Source organism: Amphiura filiformis, chromosome 9 (assembly GCF_039555335.1).
Source record: "Amphiura filiformis chromosome 9, Afil_fr2py, whole genome shotgun sequence".
NCBI classification, from domain to species: domain Eukaryota; kingdom Metazoa; phylum Echinodermata; class Ophiuroidea; order Amphilepidida; family Amphiuridae; genus Amphiura; species Amphiura filiformis.
The window spans coordinates 36,166,179-36,193,442 of record NC_092636.1 but is presented as its reverse complement, the minus strand read 5'-3'; the positions used below and the strand labels follow the sequence as shown (position 1 = coordinate 36,193,442).

General features: G+C 36.5%; 1 protein-coding gene across 1 annotated transcript in view; it reads left to right on the top strand.

The window, feature by feature from the left end:
• The window catches only part of LOC140160938 (uncharacterized), a 54,752-nt gene extending 27,488 nt beyond the window's left edge, over nucleotides 1-27,264 (top strand). Inside the window, 18 exon segments of the mRNA XM_072184286.1 lie at nucleotides 3,528-3,638; nucleotides 4,359-4,577; nucleotides 6,637-6,833; nucleotides 7,557-7,748; nucleotides 8,682-8,834; nucleotides 9,431-9,626; nucleotides 10,271-10,481; nucleotides 11,347-11,408; nucleotides 12,720-12,859; nucleotides 13,481-13,647; nucleotides 14,336-14,561; nucleotides 15,695-15,838; nucleotides 16,600-16,772; nucleotides 17,473-17,681; nucleotides 19,511-19,651; nucleotides 20,574-20,666; nucleotides 25,334-25,492; nucleotides 26,133-27,264. Of these exon segments, the coding sequence (XP_072040387.1) occupies nucleotides 3,528-3,638; nucleotides 4,359-4,577; nucleotides 6,637-6,833; nucleotides 7,557-7,748; nucleotides 8,682-8,834; nucleotides 9,431-9,626; nucleotides 10,271-10,481; nucleotides 11,347-11,408; nucleotides 12,720-12,859; nucleotides 13,481-13,647; nucleotides 14,336-14,561; nucleotides 15,695-15,838; nucleotides 16,600-16,772; nucleotides 17,473-17,681; nucleotides 19,511-19,651; nucleotides 20,574-20,666; nucleotides 25,334-25,492; nucleotides 26,133-26,279 (2,940 nt within the window). The 3' untranslated portion in view covers nucleotides 26,280-27,264.

The following is a 27,264-nucleotide window of genomic DNA, read 5'->3' as shown; positions in this document are numbered from 1 at the left end:
AAATATTTCTTACCCATAAGAATAAAGCTTTTGCACTCTAATGTATTTTTGGGGTATTTTTAGAATTTTTTAAATTTCCAAAATTATGTGAGAGGTTTCTCTTTTATTTTGTTAGCAATAAAAATAACAATTTCGATGAAATGAGGGAACATAAAGTAATTAAAACATTAATAAAATAATCATGCATTTAAAAACATTAAATATAGGTACGATTTTCAGGTAAAATCAATTTCTTCCATTATTCCCTTTTGGGCAAAGGCAAGGGTTTTGGGTTAGATTAAAGGTTAGTTGGGCTAGGGTAGGCTTGTATACATGTAGTAAGGTTTGGGGGTGGGTTAGGCTTTGTGTAAGGGTAGGAAAAACATTGAAAAACTTTTTTTTTTACGTTTAAACGGTTAGCGATTTTTCTAAACGGATAGTGAAACGTTTAAACGTAGACACCCTTACTTGGGACAGAGTGGACTTTCAAATTTTTGTTATCTAAGAGGAGATGGTGCCTGATGTTCACATTCCCAAACAAGAACATAATGCCAAATTACTTGCCACCCTTTAGTACACAATTCTCTTTCAAGCCTCTTAAAGTGGTCATTCCTTATGTAGTCCAACCTTGAACAATTGAATAGAAAGTGATCTACTGTTTCCTCCTGCTTTACATATTTTACCAAGACCCGCATTTTTGTCTGACCATGACTGTTTCCTTCCTTCCAAGTCTAAAGAGTTAGAGCAAGCTTTAAATTTTAAGTTTAACCCATAGAAATTCAGTTTATCAAGCGGGTATGGTTCTAAAGATGGTCGCTCTCTGTACCTAACATAGTCATCAAGAGAAGATATATTTATAGCTTTTTTTCTCCAATTGTCATAATCAAGTTCTTTATTAGCATTCTTAAACGTGTTTGTCCAGTCTGTATTGCTTGTTTGATCGGTGGGAAAGATTGCTTTAAACAATAGTTTTGGTAGCCTGTTTTCATCCATATCTTGAAGTCTCTTAAAGGACTTGGCACAAGTATTATTTTGGGTAGAGGCAATAGTTTGCCATCCAAGATCACCATCTAGGGTCTCTTTAGCAACATTTCTTGGTGCTTTGAGAATAGCTCAGGCCATGTGGTATCGAATATTTTCAATTAAGTTTGTCTATCCATGGAAATTTCCATGGTCTATCACACTACTATTACATAACCATATTGCACAAGCGTAATTGATTGATGACAGTCCAATTGATTTCCATAGGAGATCGGTCATAGTAGACCTAATTGAAATCATCTTGGTTGTCAATTATTGATTTGATATAACCAATTGATTTGATATATATATTTATATAACTGTTGTAAGGGGTGGATGTACTGCTGTGTGAGGCCAAAACCATGTGCTTTTCTTTTCAACTTTGTGTGACTGGTTTGTAAGATGATGGATATAAGCTTTTGCATGTAAGTAATTAGGCCTATTCAGTTGGCAAATTCACGATGTGAAATCTTTAATATATTAATTTTAAAACAAACTGAAATTCTTCTCTGGTTATGATCTTTCTAATAAGTAATTTTAGGGTAGTTATAATTAAGATTTAATTTAGTCCTCCATTCTGGAATTAACTCCAGGATATTATGGTCCCGCGATTGTGATGACTTTTGATATGAATTGTTATGAATTTTGTGGAAGGATGTGTTATCTGATTAATGTGTGGACTTGTTATTACACAAGCTTACACTTGTTATTCAGGTCCTTCTAATTAAGGGCATATTCCTTGATTCACATTTTCCTCTCATTCCGTTTGGCATTTGCCTCAAGCTTTGGTTACTCTGCAGTGCAGACTGTTCTAAAAAGTCTCGTGATTCCGGGTTTGCCCTCTAACTTGCCCGAAGTGTTTGCGGGACTCTAAATTTCAAACACTTCATTTTGTACATGTGCTAGCAAAAAGCAGAGACTACGAATAGTCTTTTGAGCACAAGTACATCCTACTTTTCTTTTAAGTCAAAAAGCAAAGGATTTGTTTGCAAACTTCAATTGGGTTGTTTTATTTCGATAATTGGGATAATTTATAATAATTATTTGATGGATTAAATTTAGTCATTTGGATGATTTAATGTGATTATTTGAATGGTTTAATTTGATTACTTATGTGATTTTGTCAGGATTGGATCATTTGAATGATTTATTTTGATCATTTATTTTGGTCATTTGGATGATTTAATTTGATCATTTGGATGATTTATTTGATGAGGTTCAAATACCTTGTTGAGCAAATAAAAAATGTGCACGATGTTCAATAAAAATGTTCGTGATGTTCAATAAAAATGTTTGCAATGTTCAATAAAAATGTTTGTGATGTTCTTAAAAAAATAGTTGTGATGATGTTCATTCAAACAAGTTCGCGATGATGAGCACCATGACTTGTATTTAGGGATTTAATTTAAGTATTTTGGAAAGGTCTTGATTGGAGAAGAATGTTTTTATTTCAGTGAATTATTGTTGTTCAAGTTATATGCCAACATTGTCTTTTGTATGCGATTCCTATAACTATATTCATGTATACAAAAAGAAATAATTTGTGTTTATCGTTGGACTTGTCTGCATTGGTGTCGGCATTTCATTGTTTTGCTGGTTAACTGGTGGAGACGGGTCCATGGCAGCCGGCTTAGGCACTTATTGTTTTTATAAATATCTTTGCGTACAATACATTTTGGCCATTTTCATGTACCTATTGATTAAAAAATATAAGTGTTGTCATTAAAATGTTGCAACTTAAAATTTCCGTTTTCAGTCTTTGTACTTACGAGTTGTTGATTCATAAAATTAATGTTAAATTTATTTGGTCCCATCTAAGGCCATGCTTCCCACGGCTAGGGAATTTGTCAGACTTCGTCGCAAGTCTGACTTTTAGCAAATATCCCAAACCCCTGGTTCGTGACAAAGTGACAATCATGTCCTTGGATATGGATGTATTCCAGGGTGAAAACTATTTCTCTGGAATGATTGTTGCTGATTTGTATAGACGAATCCAACGAGCCAAGTCATGTTCAGGATTTGGTCGGCCATAACTGGGTCCCTGCAGCACCAAAGTAGTGTTGTGACTGCCCAATTGGGTGTGCCCAATTGGGTGGATTCAAACCGCTTAAAATTTGATGTTAGATTCTTAAGTGTTGTAAACCGTCATCATTTTTTGTCTACGTGTAACACGGGTGATAGAATGCAGTTTAAAATACCCTCCAAGGCCACATTTTTTCATCATTTCACATTTTAGGTGAGATGGAGCCGACAGGGACCCAGCTATGGCTGCCATTGAGGTGTAGGAATGTGTGAAATTGGATTTGTCTATATCTCCTTCATCTTCTGCCTCATTGTCATATTCTTCTTTATCATTCTTGTCTTGTTTGTTTTTTAATGTTTTAAATGTTTTTCCTTTAGCTTTCTTTGTCTTCGTTATAAGATTATAATTATAAATCTTCATATTCTTTTTCATATTCATCTCAATCTGCATCTTCCATCTTTGAAGAAATTTTTGATTTTGTTTTTATGTTATTTGAATGTTTCAGCAAGCTGGAAAGACCAGAAAATTCTGTCCTGCTGGCAAACTCCTACCAGGTGTGCACGTTGTGATCATGGATGAGGAGTATAACGTACAACCAGTAGGATCATCAGGAGAGGTGAGAATCATCTTCTATTTAAATAATATTTTGTCGCAGATCTGGCCACAGAATTTTGTAAACATTCCTGGTATTCATTGAAACCATTTGGTTATTTTGTGAAGGTAATCCAACATGGTCTTGTAATATCCAGCCCTCTTCCCCCCCCCAACAAAAACATCCACTATTCCGGGAAAATGATGAAATGTACCAAATAAAGTCAAAATTATAAAGAAACAAAGTGACTGCTTTTTCATGCTCATGCTAAATCATTCAAATTAGCCAAAAAAGGTCCACTCTTTGCATGTAAGCAAATTGATTTTGAAAAAAAAAAGTCCACGTTTGAAATTCTGACTCCCCCCCCGCTGGTAACAACCTCTAGATAGAATGAAAATAATGACATATCTTTTCAAATCAACAGACAGATCTTTTAGAGACAACATATGTGGATCAACATCAAGCTTCTTTCCACAATGAGCCACATATAGCTTGTATAATAATTATGGTTTTACTATTCATTGGTGTATTTCAAGTTCGATAGTGACGTCAGTGCTTTTTTCAGTTGCGCTGCAAGTATGTTGACAAACCGCCCTTGTATGTGTATGTTTTGCATGGTTAACATTACACCTGCAATTCAATACTGCAACCACCAAAATACGCACCTATGTCACTACCAAACTTGAGGCAAACCAATGTGTAGCACACATTGAACAATTTTGTCACCAATGTATATTATTCCAGATTTTCGTAGGAGGACCAACTCTTGCCAGAGGCTATCTGAATAGGCCGGAAATGAATGCCAAACGATTCATTAAGAGACCAAATTCAGTACCAGCATCAGTTGGAGATAGACTATACCGAGCGGGTGATTGGGGCTACTTACTCTCTGATGGTAATCTGGAAATATGTGGAAGATGTGATACCATGGTCAAAATACGCGGCTACAGCATTGAAGTACAGGTAAGAAATTATAATGCCTTGCATACTACTACAAAAGGATACTGCATGTTGATTATTAGCCTCGGTTCGAGGCTTCTAGGCTCTGGGATGGTGTGTTTTTTTGTTATTTTTTTTTAAACACCATCCCAGAGCCCAGAAGCCTCGAACCGAGGCTGGTTGGTTATTTCTAGATAATGGACAAAGACTACTCAGTATTCTAAGTAGGGATGACCATCATAATTTCATGTTGCCCCTTTTGCTACAAAAGAACTCATCAACAGAAGTATTTTGGTGGTTAAATGGTCAAAATCGGTCAAAAACTTTTCGAATTATGAATTTTCATTCCCATTCTGACCGGTCATTGGAACGAAATAAATTGACAAAGTCTAAATATAGCAATGTGAGCAAAATTGGTATAAGCATATATTTACCTTTTTATATTTCTTTATTTTAATATATATGCAAACATGAAACAAGCATATTGTGAAAGTATCAAAGGGTTTCTTATGAAATGGCACTTTACTAGTCAATAGCATTAAGTATTTCTTCAAACCGAGGCACTGAAATCATGCTTTTAGAAAACATTTGCCAAAAATCATCCATAATGGCCAAAGTGGCACAAAATCAAAAGTCCAGGTGAACTTTTTTTCCACAACAATATACACTACACATAAGAAAAATACTAATGTACTACAAGGGATTTTCAACATAGGAATCCAAACAATCAAGTACCAACATGCACAGCTTTATCCTGATATCACTTCTGGGGTTTTAAGAAAATGTTTAACCTCTATTGTGATTGGCAGCAGCATAGGGTATCTCTTTGATAGCTGATAATGCCCAGCCATTCAGCAAGTGGCTAATAACAGACCTTGATAGGCTTGAATGAATACTGTCATGTGCTACAAAACCATCACATCCAGGGCCTGGTCACTCCATATGCTACAGAGAGCACAGTACTTTAACAATGGAGTGAAAGACTCATTATTGATTAGGCACATATTTTAAAAGTACAGCTCCTGTGCATGTATAGCAGCAAGTCAGTGCAGATGGTATAAATATAAGAAAATGTTTAGGGTTGAGATCAGGTGAATAATACAACAAATGAGCATGAAACTTCACATTTATGTTCAGAATGGTGTCTATTTAACATGATTCGAAAGGTGTTTGGAAATTCCAAAGGGAAGCTGGTGATTTAATTTTTAACTCGAGATCTACTTGTCCGTTTTTTTTTTTCCTTTTTACAGAGGGTATGATAGAGGTAATAACAACAACTCTGCCAAATTACAGCTCAGTAGGTCAAGGTGTTCACCTGATCTTTTCATCTGAATATTTTGTGCCATTCTGAGCAGTGCTGCACTGGGCCACTGGCAATTAAGCGCACTGTGGCGATTGACCAATTTTGACTCACACTTACAGAAAAACCAAATAGGTTATGATGCTGTAATTTGCAGGATAGTTACAAAACATAATTGGCATTAACATCTCTAATTTTTACAGAAAAATTATGAAAAATAAAAGAATGAGCTCAATTTAGAAATGTCTGTGCAAGCAGTGCACAGTTGAGCTCCCTGCATGTCTGTGGGAGTGTTCTAATCAAGTTGATGGTTCATTGGTCATCCCTATTCTAAGTGTGCATTGAATTTTATATGTTACATGAACAGCAATTTAAAGGGTTTAGTTTTCAAGTTGGGGCTTAAAATTGGGGTGTATATCAGATCAGATGTTATATGCATGGGCAGATAGCAACTCCCTGAAGCCATTTGAGGTGAAAAATACATTTTCTTCAAAATAATGACCTCTGGGCTCATTTTAACATTTGTGCAAATGTCAACAAAAACATTAGCCCTACGTGCAGTTAAAATTTAGTGTTGTTGGTAAATAATATCTTAAAAAGATTGTTGACTATAAAAGCTGAATTGATCTGATTCATTGTGTCGGTCTATAGAGACAGCATGATGATGATAAAGATCATGATCGAGGCGAATGAGGATCGTGTTGGTGAGAATTCTGCTGCTAATGATGATGTGCATACCAAAAACTAAAGCAATATGTTTGATTTTGGTCTTGTCATATACAGGCAGTTGAAGCCACTCTTCTAGAATTACCCATGGTAAACTCCTGCACAGTCTTGGCCAAAGGCGAAGAGGGAGATGACAAGTTCCTAATTGCGTATGTTGTACCTGAAGGCAAAACATGTAAGAAGGACATTCGAGCTGCGCTGAAGTCTAGACTACCTAGCTACATGATACCGTCATACTTTGTATTCCTAACCAGGTAATAATATATCTATTTATTGTATTGATTTTGTCCATGTTGTGTTGTTAGGTTCTGTTTTACTTATGATATTCAGTGTGTGTGTGTAATCATCCAAAATACTAAAGATGGAAGTAAAAACACCGAGTTGTGAATTGAAAAGATTCTATTTCAGTTATCCATCATTAATTTAGTCCTTTTTACTCAATTCATTTATTTCATCATTTATCATCAAGAATATTGTTACTTAAGGTGGTACTACACCCCCTGATAAATTTTGTGACTAATTTTGCATTTTTCTCAAAAAATAATTACACACTGCTAACAAAGGTTATGTATATTATATGGGCCAAGGAATCCAATTACTTCACTGAAATTTCAGTGATTAACAAGAAGTTCATTATATATGTTAAGAAATGAGGTACATTCTAGCGGTACCTCTTTTCTTATCATAAATAATGTACCGCTTGTCTTGAGTCACTGAAATTCCAGTGTAGTAACTGGATTCCTTGCCCCTATAATATACATAACTTTTGTTACCAGTGTGTTATCATTTTTTGAGAAAAATGCAAAAATAGTCCCAAATTTATCAAGGGGTGTAGCAACTTAACCATGCAGTTTTCAAAATCAGGTAAAGTGGGTTAATAATAATGAACCACCAGCTGTCATAATTATTGGAGGTGATATTTTTCAATATAAATCATTTCATGCATATGATGTCAATATTTTTCATCCTATTCTCAGCATTCCAATACTACCTGCTTCTGGCAAGCTGGACAAGAAGTCTCTTCCTGATTTTGATCCAAAGAGTCAAGAAGTCGTTGACATTGAGGGCTTTCCTTCTACTGATACTGAGAGAGACTTGGTATCCATCTGGTCTGAATTGCTGCAACTGTCTGCCATTGATGTTCAAGAAAGTTTCTTTGACCTAGGCGGGTGAGTGTGATATTGTTCAACTGATTGAATGCCATGTTAATGGGCTATTCCAGTTAAAATACATACACCCCAATGGAAGATGCAACTTATTCTCTCACACATGGAGTGTAGATTTTGATTGGAGTCATCCATTCAGGTAACCCCACACACTCCCTGTGTGGAAGATTATGGTCATGTCATTCATAGGGGTGTTGAAGTTTGCTCGGTTTATATAAGGCGGAAAAAATAAGACTCATAACACCGTGTATTGATATAGAATGGCATGCACACAGTTGGGCGCAATGCTTACGCTAGTTGCACATTGCATAATGCGTGACTGGTGCACGCTTATGTGAATTTACGCGAGCTTGAGTTGGGACTTTAACAAAAGTAACATTAACAAAAGCCAAATAATTTCTGCCTTATATAGGCCGAACAAACTTTAGTTCATTTGCCTGAAGTCTTTCTTGTAGAGTTGAAGATACTGTCAAGATAGCAAATGCAAGTGAAGGTATATTAAGTAGCGTATAATATTTTAAGAAGTTACTACAGCCCCCCCACCCCAAAAAAAAAAAAAAAAGAAGAGTGATTTTGCATCAGATCCATGTAAACACTAATGTGCTCATCAAGACAAAGCTCATCAAGTGTTAACTTGGAAATTAGAGGCTGTAAAATTATGCATCCAAGGGTTTTGTTCATTACTCAAGATTTGGTTATCTCTGATTAGACTGGAATTGCCAACCTTATACAATGCCCTCATTCATCCAAAAGTCACCAATGGTCAACAAAAGGACAAGTCCATCACAACATCGTAGGACTTCTTCTGATGAAGATATGCGTCACACATCAAAATTCAAGTTAGTTAAATTTTTGTGCTGAAAGTCAGTTTAAACTTTTAGAAAACTGTTTGATTAAGCAATCATATCAATAATGTTAAATATTTTTCTTGATCAGACATTCCTTACTTGCCGCTAGACTTCTAAACAAGGTGAAAGAAAAGTTTAAAGTTGAAATTGCAGTCCAGGAACTCTTTACGTACCCAACTGTGAGCAAACTTGGAAACCTGATTGACTCAAAGAACAACAAAGCAGCACAGCCAGCACCACTGTAAGTTGATATTCTAGTAAATTATTATCTTTGCAAAATTCCTTCACAGTTTTTATTTTGGTGCAGTTTATGGTGTAAACATGAAGTCGGGCTCTGATTGGCTAGTTGAAACACATCATCAACACATCAGCACCTCATTCGCCGATCAATCGTGTAACGCAGGCGCGAATTTACGCGAGTGTACGAGATAGGATAAAAACTGCAAAGGATCTTTGCAAAAGGCTGTAATTGCTCTAACAGACTTGTAAAATGTTGAGTATGATTTGTTTTAAGTTAGAGTATTATGGTCACCTAGCCCAGCTTCGTTGAGTGATGTGGATCATCATCATAGTAAACCATGAGAAAAGATTTCATTTACCAAACAAATAATTTTCTTTGAAAATTTGATATGAATATTCAGTTATTTGTAGAACCATGTTATTACATCAGGTCACATGCAAAAATGTTTTTAGCATTTTAAATTGACATTCTCATCAGCATTGTATAACATTGAATTTAGAACCACCCATACCTTGTTCTGATGCATGTGTCATAGTTTTGTTGTTTGTTACAAAAAAAAAGATATTTTAATATAATATTGTTATTTTTTGTTACAGATCACCAGTTTTAAAAGATCTTGTCCTAGAGGTGAAACGTCATGACCAAGGCGTGGTTAACATTGATATGCAATTACGGGCATTCTGGCGCTCTGTGCAATACGGGAACCGATGGTATAATGGGAGGGTACTCCTCACAGGTGCAACAGGATTTCTAGGGGCTTTCATATTGAGGGACTTGCTTCTGAATACCAAGGTAAAGGATTGTAATTTTACACAGAAAGAGGAATATAACTGAGGATGGATTTAGTAATGTTCAATGATGGTCATCCTGATCATGTCAACACCTGGTATATAAGAGGTTGTTACAGGTGTACAAGTTCTGATTGATAATTATACCAAGTGATGTGTACAAGACAATTTGAGAGAATCTGGTTTTTCGAATAAGTTAATCAAGTCCAATAATTTACTCACATTTTTAGACGTTCATCTTCTGACCAGAAAACTTCATCAGTATTGTACCAATCTAGCAACACTCCCACTCTCATTCCCAGAGTGTTCTGTTCCTTGCAGTAGCTAATGTATAGGCTGCATGATTTGATGAATATGTTCCTTCATCCCAGTTGACAAGGCCAAAGTTGTACACAAAGACTCAGGCAAGCAACCCAGATGGATCAGAGAAGTAATGTGGATCAAAAATGGTTTGACAGTGTTATCAACTGCAATAAAGGAACATATTCACTTTCAGCATTATCGTGGGAGTGCTTCATGGAACAATTGGCCCTCATTGGCAAATGATGCTGGACTTTGCCTGTTGGTGAATGGTCTGTTTATTTTGTGTCCATGTGCTACACATATCCAGACAACTAAAACTAATATAATTATACATTTTTAAATCAGACTCACATCTACTGCCTGGTACGTGAGGTTCCAGGAATGTCCTGCAAGGACAGACTCATTAACACATTGCGAGACTATGGTATAATAAACCAGTCTCAAAGTGGAGAAGAGAGCATGGTTAATCATGCTAACGGGGCTGGAGACAGTGATGCAGAAGATGATGACAACGCCATCTTCAAGAAATTTGAGAGACGAGTGACTGCTATTAAAGGTAAGCTGTGAGTCCAATCATTTGAGTATTATTCTCAGTTTAGCACCACTACGTATGAATCTACAGGTCTGCATTGAGTATTATTAAACAATGATTCAAAAGCGTTTTGTTTGTCTTCTAAATTGACCCGAAGCATTGTTTAGCTTAATAGTACTTGGAAATGACATAGCAATTTATTCTTAAAAGTTATGATTTATGTCATATGCAGTATGTTTCCAATCATCATCCTATTTACACTTGTAATACCTGAATCTTCATAGATGCACTTTAACAGGTTGTAGCTACATTCACTTCTGGAGCCCACCACTAAAGGTTCATTTTGATGCTAGAGCACACCACTCAAACTTTCATTGAAATCTTGCTAAATCAAGCAAATTCTATAAATTGATGCCTGACACTCAATTTCTGCTAGCTACAACCCTGCACTGTAACACCAACTAGATAGCCTGCAAAAACTCTGCTTTCAGGTCGTTAATAATGCCCAACTGACTATTACCAATTTGCCCAGCTCAATTCACCTTTTCGGTAAATCCCATAACCCTTTGCGAGTACACCTGAGAACTCGTCATTTGACGTCACGCCAACTTGCAATGCGCACTAACGATGTTCCATAAACAATGTGCGCATCGGCACAGATCGGCGTGACGTCAAATGACGAGTTCTCAGGTGTACTCACAAAGGGTTATGGGATTTACCGAAAAGGTGAATTCAGCTTCCCTTCGTCAGACAGGTATTGGTTCCTATTGGGCTGACTGGTTAGTACCTGAATAAGCTTGCTGGTACCAGTAAATGGTTAAGGTACATCCCTGTGGGCATTCATTCATCATTGGGATTGCTGACTTATTATTCTCTTGTTTTCCGGCAGGTGATGCATCTTTGCTGAATCTTGGAATGAATAATGAGGATCACCTACATCTCAGTTTTGAGGTACACAGTGATGGCTAAAATCATAAAATTGTCTTAAAATTTTGTGATTATGGCCCAAAAGTTATGGATGTCTGTAATAAAAAATGCCCCCTTACCTCCCCCTGCTGGTGCTACCATTGAACAATTATAGAAATCCATTACAATAATTGTGTAAAATGTGAGCAGTCCAGTTAGTTAAGTCAACAAGGCGCTAGACTCTTGGTGCATGAGTACTTACCATACGAGTCCAAGCCCCTGCAGTATCTATTATTATTATATAATATGAAGCTTCCATCTATACCACTCATTTTTAGTACTGAATGACGTTTAAATCAAACTGTTCAGTATTTTTACAAAACTGTTCAATATATCTTGATACCCGCACGCTCATCACAATACCCAGAAGGCACGCATCACGCAAGCGCAGGATGGAGGTAGAGCGTTCACGAACAGTGATTGAGACTAATTTTGGTGCGGCACGACTCCCTCTGATGTGTAGCAAGTCATGTTGTCTTGCGAAGCACACAAGCAACACAAAACTGCAGCTAAAATACGGCGATTTCATCGAGCATAATCTGAGTTAATCAGGATCAGTATCTTAATATTGACGGTGAAATAACAGAGAACATGTTTACTCGTTTCACGGCGGTATTTCAGTCACGGTAAGCTTACTCAACTGTCTGCGTGGTGCATGCGTGTGCATTCAATCAACACAATAACAAGGCCAGCCTAGCCTTGACTAGGCCTAGCCTACGTGTACGCCTAGACCTGTGTCTATAAAAAGCCTTGCGTTTCTGATGCATGAATGTTTTCATTTATGAGTTTCAGTCAGCTTCATATTATATAATAATAATAATATTGGATGGCTGTAATAGGTTGTATGAGAATATACTGCACTTGCCATGAATGATATTCAACTCGCCGTACGGCTCGTTGAATATCATTCATGGCGCGTGCAGTATATTCTAATACAACCCTCAATGCCATCCAATATTATATAATTATTCTCTTAGAAAAATTTGCAATGGTTATTATAATGTAGACTGACTAGGGCTCTAAGCCTGTATATAGCAGCATCCCTGAATTATACTAAATGGTTCATAAGGTTTGTACTAAGAGTGGACTTGTCAGTGACTTCCTGTAAAGTGCAATGATCTTATGTAATTGAGCTATTTAAATCCATCATATGGCTTTTTCTTTTGGAAAATGTGGGCATGAAAACAAAATTTGGAGATTAGTTTTAAAATGTTATTTATTATTAGCAGCTACTAGACGATCACATTTCTGCATTAAAATATTTTATTTGCTAATGATTTTTGATTCTTATGACAGGTTGACTTTGTGGTCCATGCTGCAGCTTATGTCAACTTACTGTATCCCTACAAAGCACTACGCGGGGCTAATGTACATGGAACTCAAAACGTCGTCCATTTTGCATGCACCAATAAGATCAAACCACTGCATCATATTAGGTTAGTATTAAGAAGTAGCGATAGTTTAACCACAGGGAGCACTACAAGGGATTTCAGGGTCAGAGACACTTTTTTGACAATAAGGACCCGAAAAATATACTGTTTTTCCTGCTTTATGAACCCCAAGATTTTACAAAAGAATGAAAAGCATTTAGTACACTCAAATTTGTTATAGTTAACAGCAGAGATAAACTCGAAATGTTTCATCCGACTCTGACATCATCCTTTTGGGGTGTGGCAAGTTTCACTAAAACGAAGCCGTGTGTATGGTGACCCAGATCTAATAATGTATTAGGTCACTCAGAAAGACAGCCAATCATAGCACATTTCTAGTTTGAGTGACAGGTGATGTCAGATGAAGCATTCCAAGTTCACCTCTGCCGGCAACTGTAGAATGCTTCATTTAATGGGTACCGTTGCACCTGTTATATTTCAAAGGTCCATGGTAGCAGCTACTCAAATTAGAGACAAAATTCAAAAACATTCATTTGACAATAGCTAACAAGCGCAGGCAGATTTTTAAAATATTGGCTAGATTTGTTTATGTGAATACCATGGATATCATGTTGACATTGATTCAAGCCTGTCCATATTTTTAACACATTGTTTTCTCCCTCTCAGTACCAATTCAGTATTTCCACATGGTCAACACAGCTATAAAGAAGATGCAGATATGAACAATTATGCAAGCAAACTGTCTGATGGATATAGCCAAAGCAAATGGGTTGCAGAGATGTTAGTACAGAAGGCCAGGTCTAGGGGATTACCTGTAGTCATCTATAGGCTAGGTGGGTACCACTAAGAACTCAATATTCCAGTTATTCCAGTTCAAATCCATAACCCACCCCACCCCCATGGGGGTCATGACCTTAATCTCCCACACGGTTTGGTGTAGGTTTCAAATTGGGTAGACCCATTTGACATTCACATTCTTTGTGTGAAAGATTAAGCTCATGTCTTCCATAAGGTGTGTATGGATTTCAACTAAGATGGCCCAATGCTGATCTTTCAGTACACAGTTCTCTAATCCTTTTCACTTTTGTATGTTATTGGAAATCATACATTCTTGGCTTAAGCGGCAAAAACAATCCCTGTTCTATGTACCAAGTAGATCACCCAGTCAGGATTTTTCTAAAGAGGCTAAATGACCATAAAATAAAATCTCAATTTTCTTTATTTTTTCAAAAAATTCAGTCAAAATAAATTCACTTTGGCCAAAAAATGATTGCTAAAAAAAGCTGTAGATTAGAATAAGAGTAGGACAGTAGTGATGGAAAGGAAGATAGAAGGGTTGAAGGAGAGAGACAAAGAAAAACATACAGACATAGCTATGATGACAGGACAGTATGGAGCAAAGAGATGATATTCTATTTCAAGGGACAGTGAAGACACATGATGTAGGACATATGTGACCATCCGCGACAAATCCAGTGTAAAGTTACAATTTTCCATAACAAAAAATTACTTGCATTATAGGCAATCTGTCAGGAGATTCCAAGGCGGCCTTCTGGAATCCTACCGATACCAATCTACTAACCCTGCAGGCTTGTATGCGTGTAATGGCAGTACCAGATGTCAAATGGAAGATTGAAATGACACCGGTGGATTTCATTAGTAAACTCATTGTCATGGTAACACAGAATCCAATATTGGCGGTAGGGAAGGTGTTCCATCTTGTACACCCACACCCGTTGGACAGCAGGTAAAAATTAAAATGAAAATGACACAGATTGGTCATACCATTATTTTTTCCTTTCTTTTCTTTCTACTTCTCTTTTAAATTGGGGCTCAAGCAAACTGACATTTGACAATTTTGAGAGAGAAAAAATCAGGGCCGGTAATCCAGCGACCGGCGTTCAATCCCCACTGAGTCCCGGTTTTCTTCTCTCATAAGATTTTCATATGTCAGTTTGCTTGAGCCCCAAACACATCATTTAAATCATAATTTCTCGGGCTTGCATCGTTTATTTCTGATCTTTGCATATATTAATCTGTGTCTTGCATTGTCTTATGCCCTGCTTGGGTGAAGCATATATGCTGCCTCCTTCTTCATTATCTCCTTTGTTTTCCTACTTTATCATCGTCTGCATCCCATACTGAAAAGGCAAAGCTCAAAGGCTACTTTGCGCATGCAATTTCTTTCATTACTGTAATCTAATTGTGATGAGATACGCTGTAAAAATGAACTTCATATATATATGTGTGACACGATCTGGTCCATGGTGGCCAAAGGTGGCAAATTTGACATTGAAATAAAGGTGAAAATATGGAGTAAAAACTAATAAAATACATAAGAAAATACACATCACAGAACTTCAGAACTTTAAAACCAAATATGCTAGACCTTTGGTGTTTTCAGTATATGATAGCCTAATGATGTTCTGTAAAGCGCAAGGAGTTTATGTATTTGCACTATAACCTCCTTTTTTACACATGCAAATTTAGTGAAAATTTGATGATTCAAAACTGTTTAAAAATCTGTTTAGTAGTATTTCCAAATTCTGCATGAATTATTTGTAAATCAATATGTTATTCATATGTGACACGATCTGGTCCATTGGGGCCAAAGGCAGCAAATTTGAAACTGAGATAAAGGAGAGTAAAAAACAATAAAATACATAAGAAAATAGACATAAAAAACTTCATAACTTTATAACCAGGTATGCTAGACCTTTGGTGTTTTCAGTAAATGATAGCCTATTGTACATGTATGTGTAATACAGTAACTCAATTTTCAAAAATGCATCCTTTGGCCCCCATGGACCAGATCGTATCACATATACTTTTGTCCTAATTTGCCATAATTACATATTTCTTCAATAATTTTGTCATCAGGCAGCTATTCCAGTGGATCAGTGGCATGGGATATTCCATGAAGCAGCTATCGTATGCAGAATGGGGTGATAAAATTAAGACATTACATACCAGCTCTTCTCAGACTGACATCGCCCTAGCACACAAAATGGATTCCGTTGTTCAGTAAGTTTATAAAGAAAAACTGACTTATTCTTTCTATTATTTGTACATCTGTTAGAGTTGCTTAACAGTTGGATTGCAATATTTAAGACCAAATGAACTATTCCAGTTGAAATCCACACAACCCCCTATGGACGACATGACCTTAATCTTCCACACAGGGGGGTGTTGAATTCAAGTGGAAGTTATCCATTCAGGAATAGCGATTTACATTTACAGAGATGGGCTTTATGTGCTTAAGGCTGCGATCACATAGAAGTATACGGTATTCGAAATACGCTCATTCGATCAGGCTGAGTTCACATAGTATACTCCTATGTGAACTCAGCCTGACCGAATGAGCGTATTTCATATAGCGAATACCATATACCGTATATTTCTATGTGATCGCAGCCTTATAAAACATGTGATATTATCAAATCAGTTGATGCATAATTGAGAATTGTTTATTTGTGATGGGGTTGAGACAAAATATTATGTGCAGAAATTGTTCAAAAAAAAAAATTATGACCAGCAATGTGGAAAAAGAGAAATAATGTAGTGCCAAAGTAATATACCCTTTTACTGAAGGAGCAAAGTTTAACAAGTTATAACTCTGCTTCTGGATATCATTTTAAGTCAAAGGATATACTATTGTAAAGCTTATGATATATATTTTCTAAACACGGAAGAAAACAAATTTGACCAGGGGCCGACTTTACGAGCCTTTCGACCTGGACGGTCACATATTGATTATCATATCTCTTTTCTTTGAAATCTAAAAGGAACAAAAATTTCTTTCTGGAGGATTCTACATACAATAACAGCAACGTACAAGCTATTCTGTCAGATCTTCATATGACCTACCCCCCTCTGGATTATGGATTGGCTTCATTATACATCACAAAACTCTTGGCGAGGAGAGTTCTACTTCCAAAGCAGCAAGCATTTAACTCAGGTAATTGAAAGAAAAAAATATTTATCTTTCCTCTCCTTGGTTGCTTTTCCTCTCCTTTCCCTTTCTTCCAGGCTCTTCTCTCTTAGTCTTTTCCCATCTCTCTTTGCTCTTCATAGCTTGTCCCCTTCAACATACTTGTTCTGTCCGGTAGTGGCAGTGTGGTACAATCTGCCGACCATAACCATTTACTCATCTTATGAATATTTATATGCCATTATGACCTTCACCTGTAGTCTGCACATAATATACATTGTAAACAAACATGGCTGCTTCCAGTGAGTACCTAGTGATCATTTCTGTGTGATGAGTGATACACATTAATGTTGTATTTGTTATATTCCATTTATAAATGAATTCTGTGTTTTGTTATATATATAATAATAATAATAGATATTGTAAAGTAAGTACTGGATCATACACTTATTTGACTTGATTTAGTTCTAAAGCTTTCTTGGAGCGATTACCAAAAAAGGTGCAACTCCACTAGTCTTATTACAAGACTGCCCTACCCCAATCCTAAACTCCGTAAACAAAGACTCGACTCGCAAGTCTAGCAAGTTGCACCCTATTCAATAATTCTACCACTTCCTTAACTCATTTCAGTTGGAAGATTAGTTCTATATTCCTGCCCCTGGCTCTGCACTTGACTCTTTACTTTGGGACTTTAATTGTTTACTTTGGTCATTTTCATAATCAATAGTGCATCAACCTCTCCAAGGTCAAGTTGCCATAGTAACCGGGGCATCAAGTGGTATTGGGGCTGCCATAGCAGAGCATCTAGCCAAGTGTGGGGCATCTGTGGCACTATGTGCTAGAAGAAAAGACCGCATTGATGAACGAAAGAAGATTATTGAGCAGGCGGGAGGAAGAGCAATTAGCATACCAACAGATGTATGCACTAGACAACAGGTAAGCTGTACATGACATGCTGTGTGATCTTTCAATGGTGTGTCAATTCTAGTGGTTTATCGCAATTTGGTTCTAAAGAATTGAATACCTAAGTGGAAGAAGGGCCCAACTCCATCAAAACTGTTTTTGAGATATTAAGAAAAAACTTTATTTGGAAAAGTTTGATAGACAGAATGTTTTCATCTTCAGGGGACCTTTATTACATGAACATACAATATTACATACATTCAAAATTATATATGATGTTTCCATGGCAATGGTACAGGTCTTAATACGAGCTGGAGTTGGGCCCTTCTTCCACTAATATATTGTAAGTGCCAGTTCCGTAAGCAGATGTGTTATAAATATCTACAGAAATTTGATAATTATCCATTAATTGCACAAGTAGAAGCATGAAATATGTTATAGCAAGAAAGGTTGTGAAAAGCAGATTTCATGGATGAACAAAATTCCTCTTTAACCCAATATTTGTGGAAGAAGGGCCCAACTCCATGGAGTTGGGCCTCTCTTCCATGAAAACCATGATTAAGTGTATGTGGAAGACTATTTAGAGAGTAGGTTTTGGCTCATCTTTCACACACAAGAAAGAACAGTCTGCAGGCAAAAATGCTGGGTCTAACTCATTTTTTTTAAACTTGGAGTTGGGCCCTTCTTCCACTCAGGTATTCAATTGGGGGTAAATCTGCCACCTGGATTAATTATTTTCACTTCATGCAAACTTGTTCAGTGAATAACGGCTATTCATACAAAAGCATCAAAAACAATCCTTTTAGAGTGGGTTTTACTCTCAAACAATAGTATGTTGAATGAAAAAATATTGTCTCATATAACACACTGCATCTTCAGAATTGTTTGTGAAAATTTAACGATTATATGTTAATCAAATGGCAACATAAAAAATTCAAACATTAGGATATCTTGGGCCCTCCCCTGTATAATTGAGTGTACTATCTAGAGAATAAAGGTATTGTTTTTACCAGCTGCTTTTATTTGTTTGTTCGTTTTATTTCTTCTGTAACCTGGGACACTCAATCAGCTGAAAATACGAATTAATCATCTGTTCTTCCTTGAGGCCCAGGGAATCTATAGTGCATCTATAGTCTCATATAACACAGGCGACATTATTTTAAGTAAATTCACCTCACTGTTTTATGCCTCCACACTTCAATGCAAAAAAAATATCATAAGTATACCAAATTTGATCAAATTGAATCTTACATTTCACCCAAGCCTGATAAACGATCAGTACCGTTGTTAGTAAGCACCTCCAATTTGTTGAAATAACACGTACAAGTATCACATCAACCCTCACACACTGAACCCTGTTATAACGTGTCATATCACACATCTAAGAACCAATAAGATTGCAGGAACTTTCTCAAGTGTTTAAGAATACTGAATCCTAATGTCCTTATTGTACTTGTTTGCAAAGTTATTAGCTTTAATAATGTCCTTTCTCTTATATACTTGATTGCTTTATGCTCGTCATTTTTGCCCGTTTCACATCTGGGGTCCATGTCACTAAACTCTTAACCCTTCGTAACTCAAGTAACTGTTCGTAAAGATACGAATACCCAATACTAGACATAACTTTACGAAGGGTCCCTGTAGTAAATCCGTATTACTTACAAAGGGTACCATTCGTAAGCAAGTTTAGTGAAATAGAACGTATGACTCATCGTAAGTTACGAATGATTTCGAGACTTATGAAGCTTATAGTAAAGTTTAGTGAAATGGTCCCTTGGTCATAAATGGATCTTGTATTTGACATTTTAAAGATTGTCAATGTCTGACCCTTTTCTTTAATCCTAATTACCTCATGATATCAGGTGAAGGAGCTTGTGAAGCAGACTGAATCGCAGTTAGGCCCTGTAGATATCCTAGTGAATGCTGCTGGTGTGATGCTGTATACACTCATTAAGAATGTACATGAAGATGAATGGGAGAGACAGGTGGATGTCAATTGCAAGGTAATTAAAGTCCTATGTAGTAATACTAATGTTTACCTTTTAGGGGCTGTGCAATAATTATAAGCTGCGAGGGAGGGTAAAATTGGGGGGCAAGAAATTGTTGGCGAGCCAAAAGGGGGGGGCATGCAATTTTTGGCAAGCTGAGAGGGGGCAAGCAAATTTTGGCACACATTCATGGAGTGCCTTTTAAATAAAATGCTCTAAAAAGGATTAGGAAAAGAGTACGGAAACACCTAAATTTCCTGCTTACTGCGCTCGCAACATGTATCTAGATCCTTTCAAGTTTGTAAATTGGGATTTAAAAAATTTGGCATGTGCAAGGAGGGGGGGGGGCAAAGAATTTTTGTCGAACCAAGAGGGGGGGCAGCCCCTTAGGAGATATGAATGACAAAATAGATACCCAAGATCCCATTTACATAGAACCTGAAGTGGACTTCAGTCGATGATTAGTTCAAATTTGACTTGAAAATTAGTTCAAATTCAGATACTGTATCCCTTGAATGAATATGTGGATTTACATGTACTTCAGATGTCTAGGATAGGTAGGTAGGTCTTGGTCAGAAAATCTAGCTGGGTTTTTTGGTCTAATTTGCATATTCAGATATTCTAGGATAAGTTTAAGTAGGTCATGGTTAGAAACTCCAGTTACTTTTTGGTGGTCTAATTTGCATATCATTATTATGACAATGAGCTAATTTGCCTTTTTTGTTCATGAGCTAATTTGCATATTAAAAAAAAAATTAAATCTTTTCTTTTCCAACACAATTTTTACAACAATATTCATCAACATGGAGTCATTATATTATGTTTGATGCTGTCAAGAACCGTGCAAGCTGAGAACCACAATATTCTAGTTTAAATATTAGTGTCAAACTGCTCTGTAATACATGACAATATTCTGTTGTTACTTGACTCATTTCAGGGTGTGTTGAATTGCATTGGTGCAGTAATACCAGGAATGGTAGCCAGAGGGAAGGGTCACATTGTCAACTTATCTTCAGACGCAGGCAGAGTTGTAAGTATTTTATGATAAAGGAAAAAAACCAAGAAAGTGAGGTAGAGCAATGAGTAATCAGAATGTGTACATCACTTGTTAGGACAAAGATGTGCAACTTCTTGTTCTGATGTCAAAATTTTCTTTAAATAAAAAAACAATTAGGCAACAAAACAAAAGTTCTATGAGCGATGGACTTGTTAAGTAGGATCCGTTTGTTGGGGTTTTTTTCTGGACAAATCTAAAAGATCCTAAAAAATAATCAAAAGCTTGAAAAATCAATCCACTTTGGCTAAAAAATGGCTGTTTTATATTTCATACAGCTGAATAAAAATAAAAAAATCCCAAAAATCCAAAATGTAAAATCGGTCAGGGCCCATTGAACATTTTTGTCATTGCCTAATGTGGTGTTTGTTATATTATTTCTGTTGTTGAAAATGTGGCTCCCGCAATCATCGCAACTCGTAACTTAACCTTGGCGGCAATGTGACCAAAGATCTAGAAACTGGCGAAATATAAAGTACACATGATCAGACCAGAATCTGTGTCCCAAATGTCCTTCATTTATTTTCACTTCTATATTTTGTCTCATATCATCTAAAAACTCAACTGGCCCACTGGGTCAGTTCCTGGGCTCAGCTCTATTGAATACTTGCAGGCCCAACATGAAATGTACTGGCTCAGGTCACCGCTTGCATCAGACCGCTGTGTCCCAAATGTCCTTCATTTATTTTCACTTCTATATTTTGTCTCATATCATCTCAAAACTCAACTTGCCCACTGGGTCAGTTCCTGGGGTCAGCTCTATTGAATACTTGCAGGCCCAACATTTTTTTTTATCTTTCATGCCCCAATGGGGCTTTTATTTCCCTGTGCTCAAAGAGGAAAAAACATACATATAATACAACAAAGACAAAACCATACATCACATGAAATTGTTTTACATTACATTGATCAAGTAAATATATTGATGAAATACAAAAAGGTATAGTTTACATTATACATTATACATGTTAACATATACTATGTACTATTCGGTACAAAAGGTTTCCAAGACACCCCGCTTGTTTATAAAGTTTGACATGTTATTTTTACTCCTAGCAATCTGCTTTTCTAAATTATAATGAAATTTTATCAAGTTCTTAAAGGAGATTATAGAAGGAGTTTGGTTCCTGAATCTGCTGTCATAGATAACTTTTTTCATCAAAATAAGACATAAATTAATCAACCTGTCAGACTCTTTAAGACCAACACCAAACAGAATTTTGCTATAATCCAAATTTTCAACATTATTTTGAAAATTTACCCCATACCATACTTTAAAATCATCCCACATCTTTACAGCATGGTTACAATTCCAGAAAAGATGCCTATAAGTAGGGATGACCAATGAACCATCAACTTGATTAGAACACTCCCATAGACATGCATGGAGCTCAACTGTGCACTGCTTGCACAGACATTTCTAAATTGATCTCATTCTTTTAATTTTCAATATTTTTCTGTAAAAATTGGGGAAGTTACTGCCAATTATATTTTGTAACTATCTTGCAAATTACAGCAACATAACTTATTTCGTTTTTCTGTAAGTGCGAGTCAAAATTGGTCCATCGCCACAGTGCGCTTAATTGCCAGTGGCTGAGTTCAGCACTGCTCAAGAATGGCACAAAATATTCATGTCAATAATTTCAGGTGAAAACGTGGCCTACTGAGCTGAAATTTGGCAGAGTTGCCAGTAATACCTCTGTCATACCCTCTGTAAAAAGGTTAAAATATTGAACAAGTAGATCTTGAGTTACAAATTAAATCACCAGCTTCCCTTTGGAATTTCCATACTCCTTTCGAATCATGCTAAGAAGACACCTTTCTGAACATAAATGTGAAGTTTAGTGCTCATTTGATGTATTTTTCACCTGATTTCAACCCTAAACGTTTTTTTATATTTAGGCCCATACCATCTACAACTTGCTGCTGGCTATACCTTGTTTAGGACTTTCACCTGAATGTGCAACCATAACTGTTTCAAAATAGCCCGCGATAGTCATGCAGGTAACTCCGAGGTCAAGCATTGAATTGGTTTGAACAAAGATACTCATAATGTATTGAGTATCTTTGGTTTGAATGAGGAATACTACAGGAACCAGCGCCTTTTGTTAGAAGTCACACATGAGCATGATGAGTAAAGTGGATAATCTCAATTGTTGTGAATGAGTCAATGACCTTCAAAACTTAAGATTTTGTTTACATACACCTACTAATTGGTCATATTAAACCCAATAACATTGAAATTCTTGGTTGTGAAAAAAAAAGTTCACCTTCTTAGTGCAATTTTGATTTTGTGCCATATCGGCTATCTTGGATGATTTTTGGCGAATGTCCTCTAAATGCATGATTTCAATGCCTCGGTTTGAAAAAATAAGTTATGCCAGTGACTAGATAAGTGCCATTTCATAAGAAACCCTTTGATACTTTCACAATATGCTTGTTTCATGTTTGCAAATATGTTAAAATAAAGAAATATATAAAGGTAAATATATGCTTATGTCAATTTTGCTCCCAATTGCTATTTTTGGACCTTGCATTTTATTTCGTTCCAATGACCGGTCAGAATGGGAAACTTTGATAATTCATAATTCGAAAAGTTTTTGACCGATTTTGACCATTTAACCACCAAAATACTTCTGTTGATGAGTTCTACCCAGTAAACAATATTTTGTAGCAATAGGGTCAACATGAAATTTTGATGGTCATCCCTACTATAAGTCTCAGGAAAATTTTTACAATGTGTACAAAATTCACTATCCACAATATTCATCTTAAACAATCTACTATTTGTCATCAAACAGTTTAAATTGATTTTATTCTGAAACATTCTTGTTCTCACATCGTATGATGACTTAAAAGGCATGAGGTATATGTCCCTCCATTCATCGTCATTAACATCTAATTCATCCCTGAACCTTTTCTGCGATGTTGGGGGTGTTTGAATCCTTTGAATCAAAATACGGTAAATAATTTTAGATGTCATGTTCTTCATAGGAGTTTCAACACCATTATTCATTAGAAAAAAGCCTTTTGGATTACACATTTCTCTTCAAACCCTGCTTCAAAATTCGTTTCCAAGGAAGTGGAACTGCATCAACCAAACTCCTCCACTGCATAAAAAACTTGCGTGGAATCCTCTCTCACACCAAATATCAAAAGGATAATATTTCCATTGGTATAAAATAAATCACTAACTAATTTTAAACCACTGTTAAAGAAATGTTTATAATAACATGGCCTTTTATTAATACTGATGTGCTGATTATTCCAAATACATTGATGAAAGGGATTTACATTATCTGGATTAATAAAGCTAAAGTATGATTTTAGCATATCTTTATAGAAGATGGGCACTTTTTTCCAACTTTGAATTTGTTTTGGAGTAATATTACAATAGAAAATCAAATTTCCACCAAAAGGAGAGATAAAATCATCAAAAAGAATCTTCCAACCTGATAGGGAAGTGTTATATTTATTTGCCCACTTGATTTTTTGTGCTCGAAAAATTGATTTAACATCCACCATCTTCAATCCTCCTTCATCAATGTCACCAATAATAGAAGTTTTCTTAATAAAACCTTTACCACCATTCCAAAGGAAAGGAAATTATAAATGACTTTATCAATCTGATTAATAACATAGTCCGGAATATGAATTACCGATGCTAAAAAAAATGAACTTCATTTATTTTCACTTCTATATTTTGTCTCATATCATCTCAAAACTCAACTTGCCCACTGGGTCAGTTCCTGGGGTCAGCTCTATTGAATACTTGCAGGCCCAACATGAAATGTACTGGCTCAGGCGACCGCTTACATCAAACCTTTGTGTGTGGTTCCAACAAAAGATCCAAGATCTTACTTTTGAAGTATGTTAGGATTTTCTGGTTTAGCAACACACTGATTGATAGTCCCTTGCAGGATGTTTCTGAAGACTTCAATTATTACAACTTCAAATCGAAGTTTTCCCAAGTTTGTTATGGATGACCCCGTTTACAATTCCGCGTCATCTGCGTGAAAGACACTGTCAAGCGTTGGGTATGGCTTGTGCAAGAGATTGATATTTATATTATGAAGACCAAATCAAATGTGCATGCAGACGACAAACATTTGCATTTTTTTTTTCTTTTACTGTCACATTGTGAAGTGCCAAATAGTGGAAGTGTTAGTTCAATACCTTTAGAAAATATGACTCATGTTGATTTTGGCTAAATGCATTGTATTTTCACTCAAGAGTTTATGTGATTCCGCTTGATTCATTGTGCACCAATTTGACCCACTAGCTTACTGAATAAATACTGCAGTTTCCAATCTTGATTTGAAAAGGTCTATTACTTGGGGCTCATATTGAAATACCCTACCACGTTTTCACACAGAAAGAAGGCAGGATTCCCCTCGCTAAGCACGCGCCTCAGGAAAGCTTGGTCATAAAACGGATGGATTATATGCATTAGTGATACGCCCTGCCCAGGATTTTAACAAAAGAAGGCTAGCACAGGAAAGCTGCAGGATGGCGCACACCTTCATGTGTAAGGGAATTTCAATATGAGCCCTTGTAAATATTGGAAGGATTGATATCATTTACACAGTTGGTTTATTTTCAAATCCATGCATAATTTATGGTTTCTCTGTGTATAATTTCAGGGCTTCCCAGGTCTTGCAGTCTATTCAGGGACCAAGTTTTTTGTAGAGGGTGTTTCTTCAGCCATGAGGAAGGAACTGGCAGACACAGGTGTCAGGGTTACATGTATTCAACCAGGGGATGTGTCAACAGAAATATCCAATTTTGACACTGACAAAGAGGTATGTTTATTTGGTTTGTAGATAGACCAAGGAGGTTTTATTAGAGAGTGTGAACTCCACCATATTGGACCACAAATAAAGGTCAGAAATCTAGCAAAACTTCAGCATTATTTAGAGGTTGCACATGGGGTGCAGTACTCAGCAAACTGCACATTTCACAGAGAATGCAAACAGGAATGTACTTCAAATCAAAGCTTACCGGGCACATGGCATAATAATCCAGCGTTACATTATTTTGCCTTCCATGAGTGATATGCAACACAAGCATGGTGGAGTGCAAACTCAATATATAATTTCCTTCCATCTTCTAGCCCTTTGTATCTATGGGGCTGCTGATTGTAGTGGTCTAACCATGATTATTTTGAGGCCAGGCATCATTATGTGTAGATCAGTTAAAACCACATTGAAACAGGAAAAACTCCTTTCTGATCAGTTAAAGTAGAAGACTGAGAAGTTTTGATATAGAATTTAATTATACACTGTCAATAATATTGATTTCATAAACATTGAGTGATCACTTTCAATGTCACAGAAAAATATACAATATAAAAATATAAAATCTTTTGTCTGCACTCGTAAATAAACTTAATTACTATATGAACTTTCATACTAACATTGTGCACTTACCCTTTCATTACAGGCTGTAGACCTCTACAGAGTTACAGAACCATCCAAATTCCTGTCTCCAGATGACATAGGACGTGCTGCAGTATTCGCTGTCACTCAACCAGAGGGTGTGGCTATCAATGAAATACTAGTTGAACCAAGAGCGTATCCTGCTGTATGACATCACCATGGTCATAGACATGAACATGAATGCAGATACCAGTGTCTTGGCTAGAAACTTGCCCATCATTTGAATGAACTTTCCCCATCAAAAACTATATCCTTAACAACATGGCACAGACTTCTGTAGCCTACTAGAGGTTTAATAAGTTCAAACATGGAATAAGGAGATAAGAATACTTTATACTATGGTTCAGGTTCAGATGTGCATTGCTACAGCTTTCACTTAGGGGTATTATCCGCTTCTGACTTAAACAGTTACCATTTTATTTTTGCAAGCGCTATAAATTTTGATCATCCCATAAGCAAATAGCCTACTCAAAGTGATGGGCCCTTGGCTAAGACACTGACAGCGACTCCTGGGCGAGCTGAGGTGATGAATTCTTTGGCTCATGCTGAGGTGATGAAATACACTGGCTCGAGCTGAGGTGATGAAATACACTGGCTCCAGCTGAGGTGGCCAAATACACTGGCTCCAGCTGAGGTGGCCAAATACACTGGCTCCAGCTGAGGTGGCCAAATACACTGGCTCCAGCTGAGGTGGCCAAATACTGAGGGGCAGGTAAACTTTGATGAAAATGGTTAAAAGTGGGATAAAAGTACAAACAATGCTTACAAATCTTAAATATATAAAGGGTGACCAGCATCCCACAGGGGGGCAAGACTTCTCACAGGGTGGTTGCATTTCCCCCTTGCTTGGCTATGCCACTGCCAAGCAGTAGTACTACTTGGTTGCAGTACTAGATTGAATATGTGTGTAAAAAAAAAACATATTTCAGTACTTGTGAAATGATCAGACGTTGAAGCAAAACAAAAACAATGTATTAACCCCTACTTGTGCATATTATATATAGTGTATATAAAATTAAAGCCATATTGTAACGTTTCCATAAAAAATAGATTTGTATTTCTTTTCCGCAACATGTTAGTTTTCACTGTTAGATATGTCTCCTTTTAATTTTGGCCAGAACAAATGTGTGTACTTA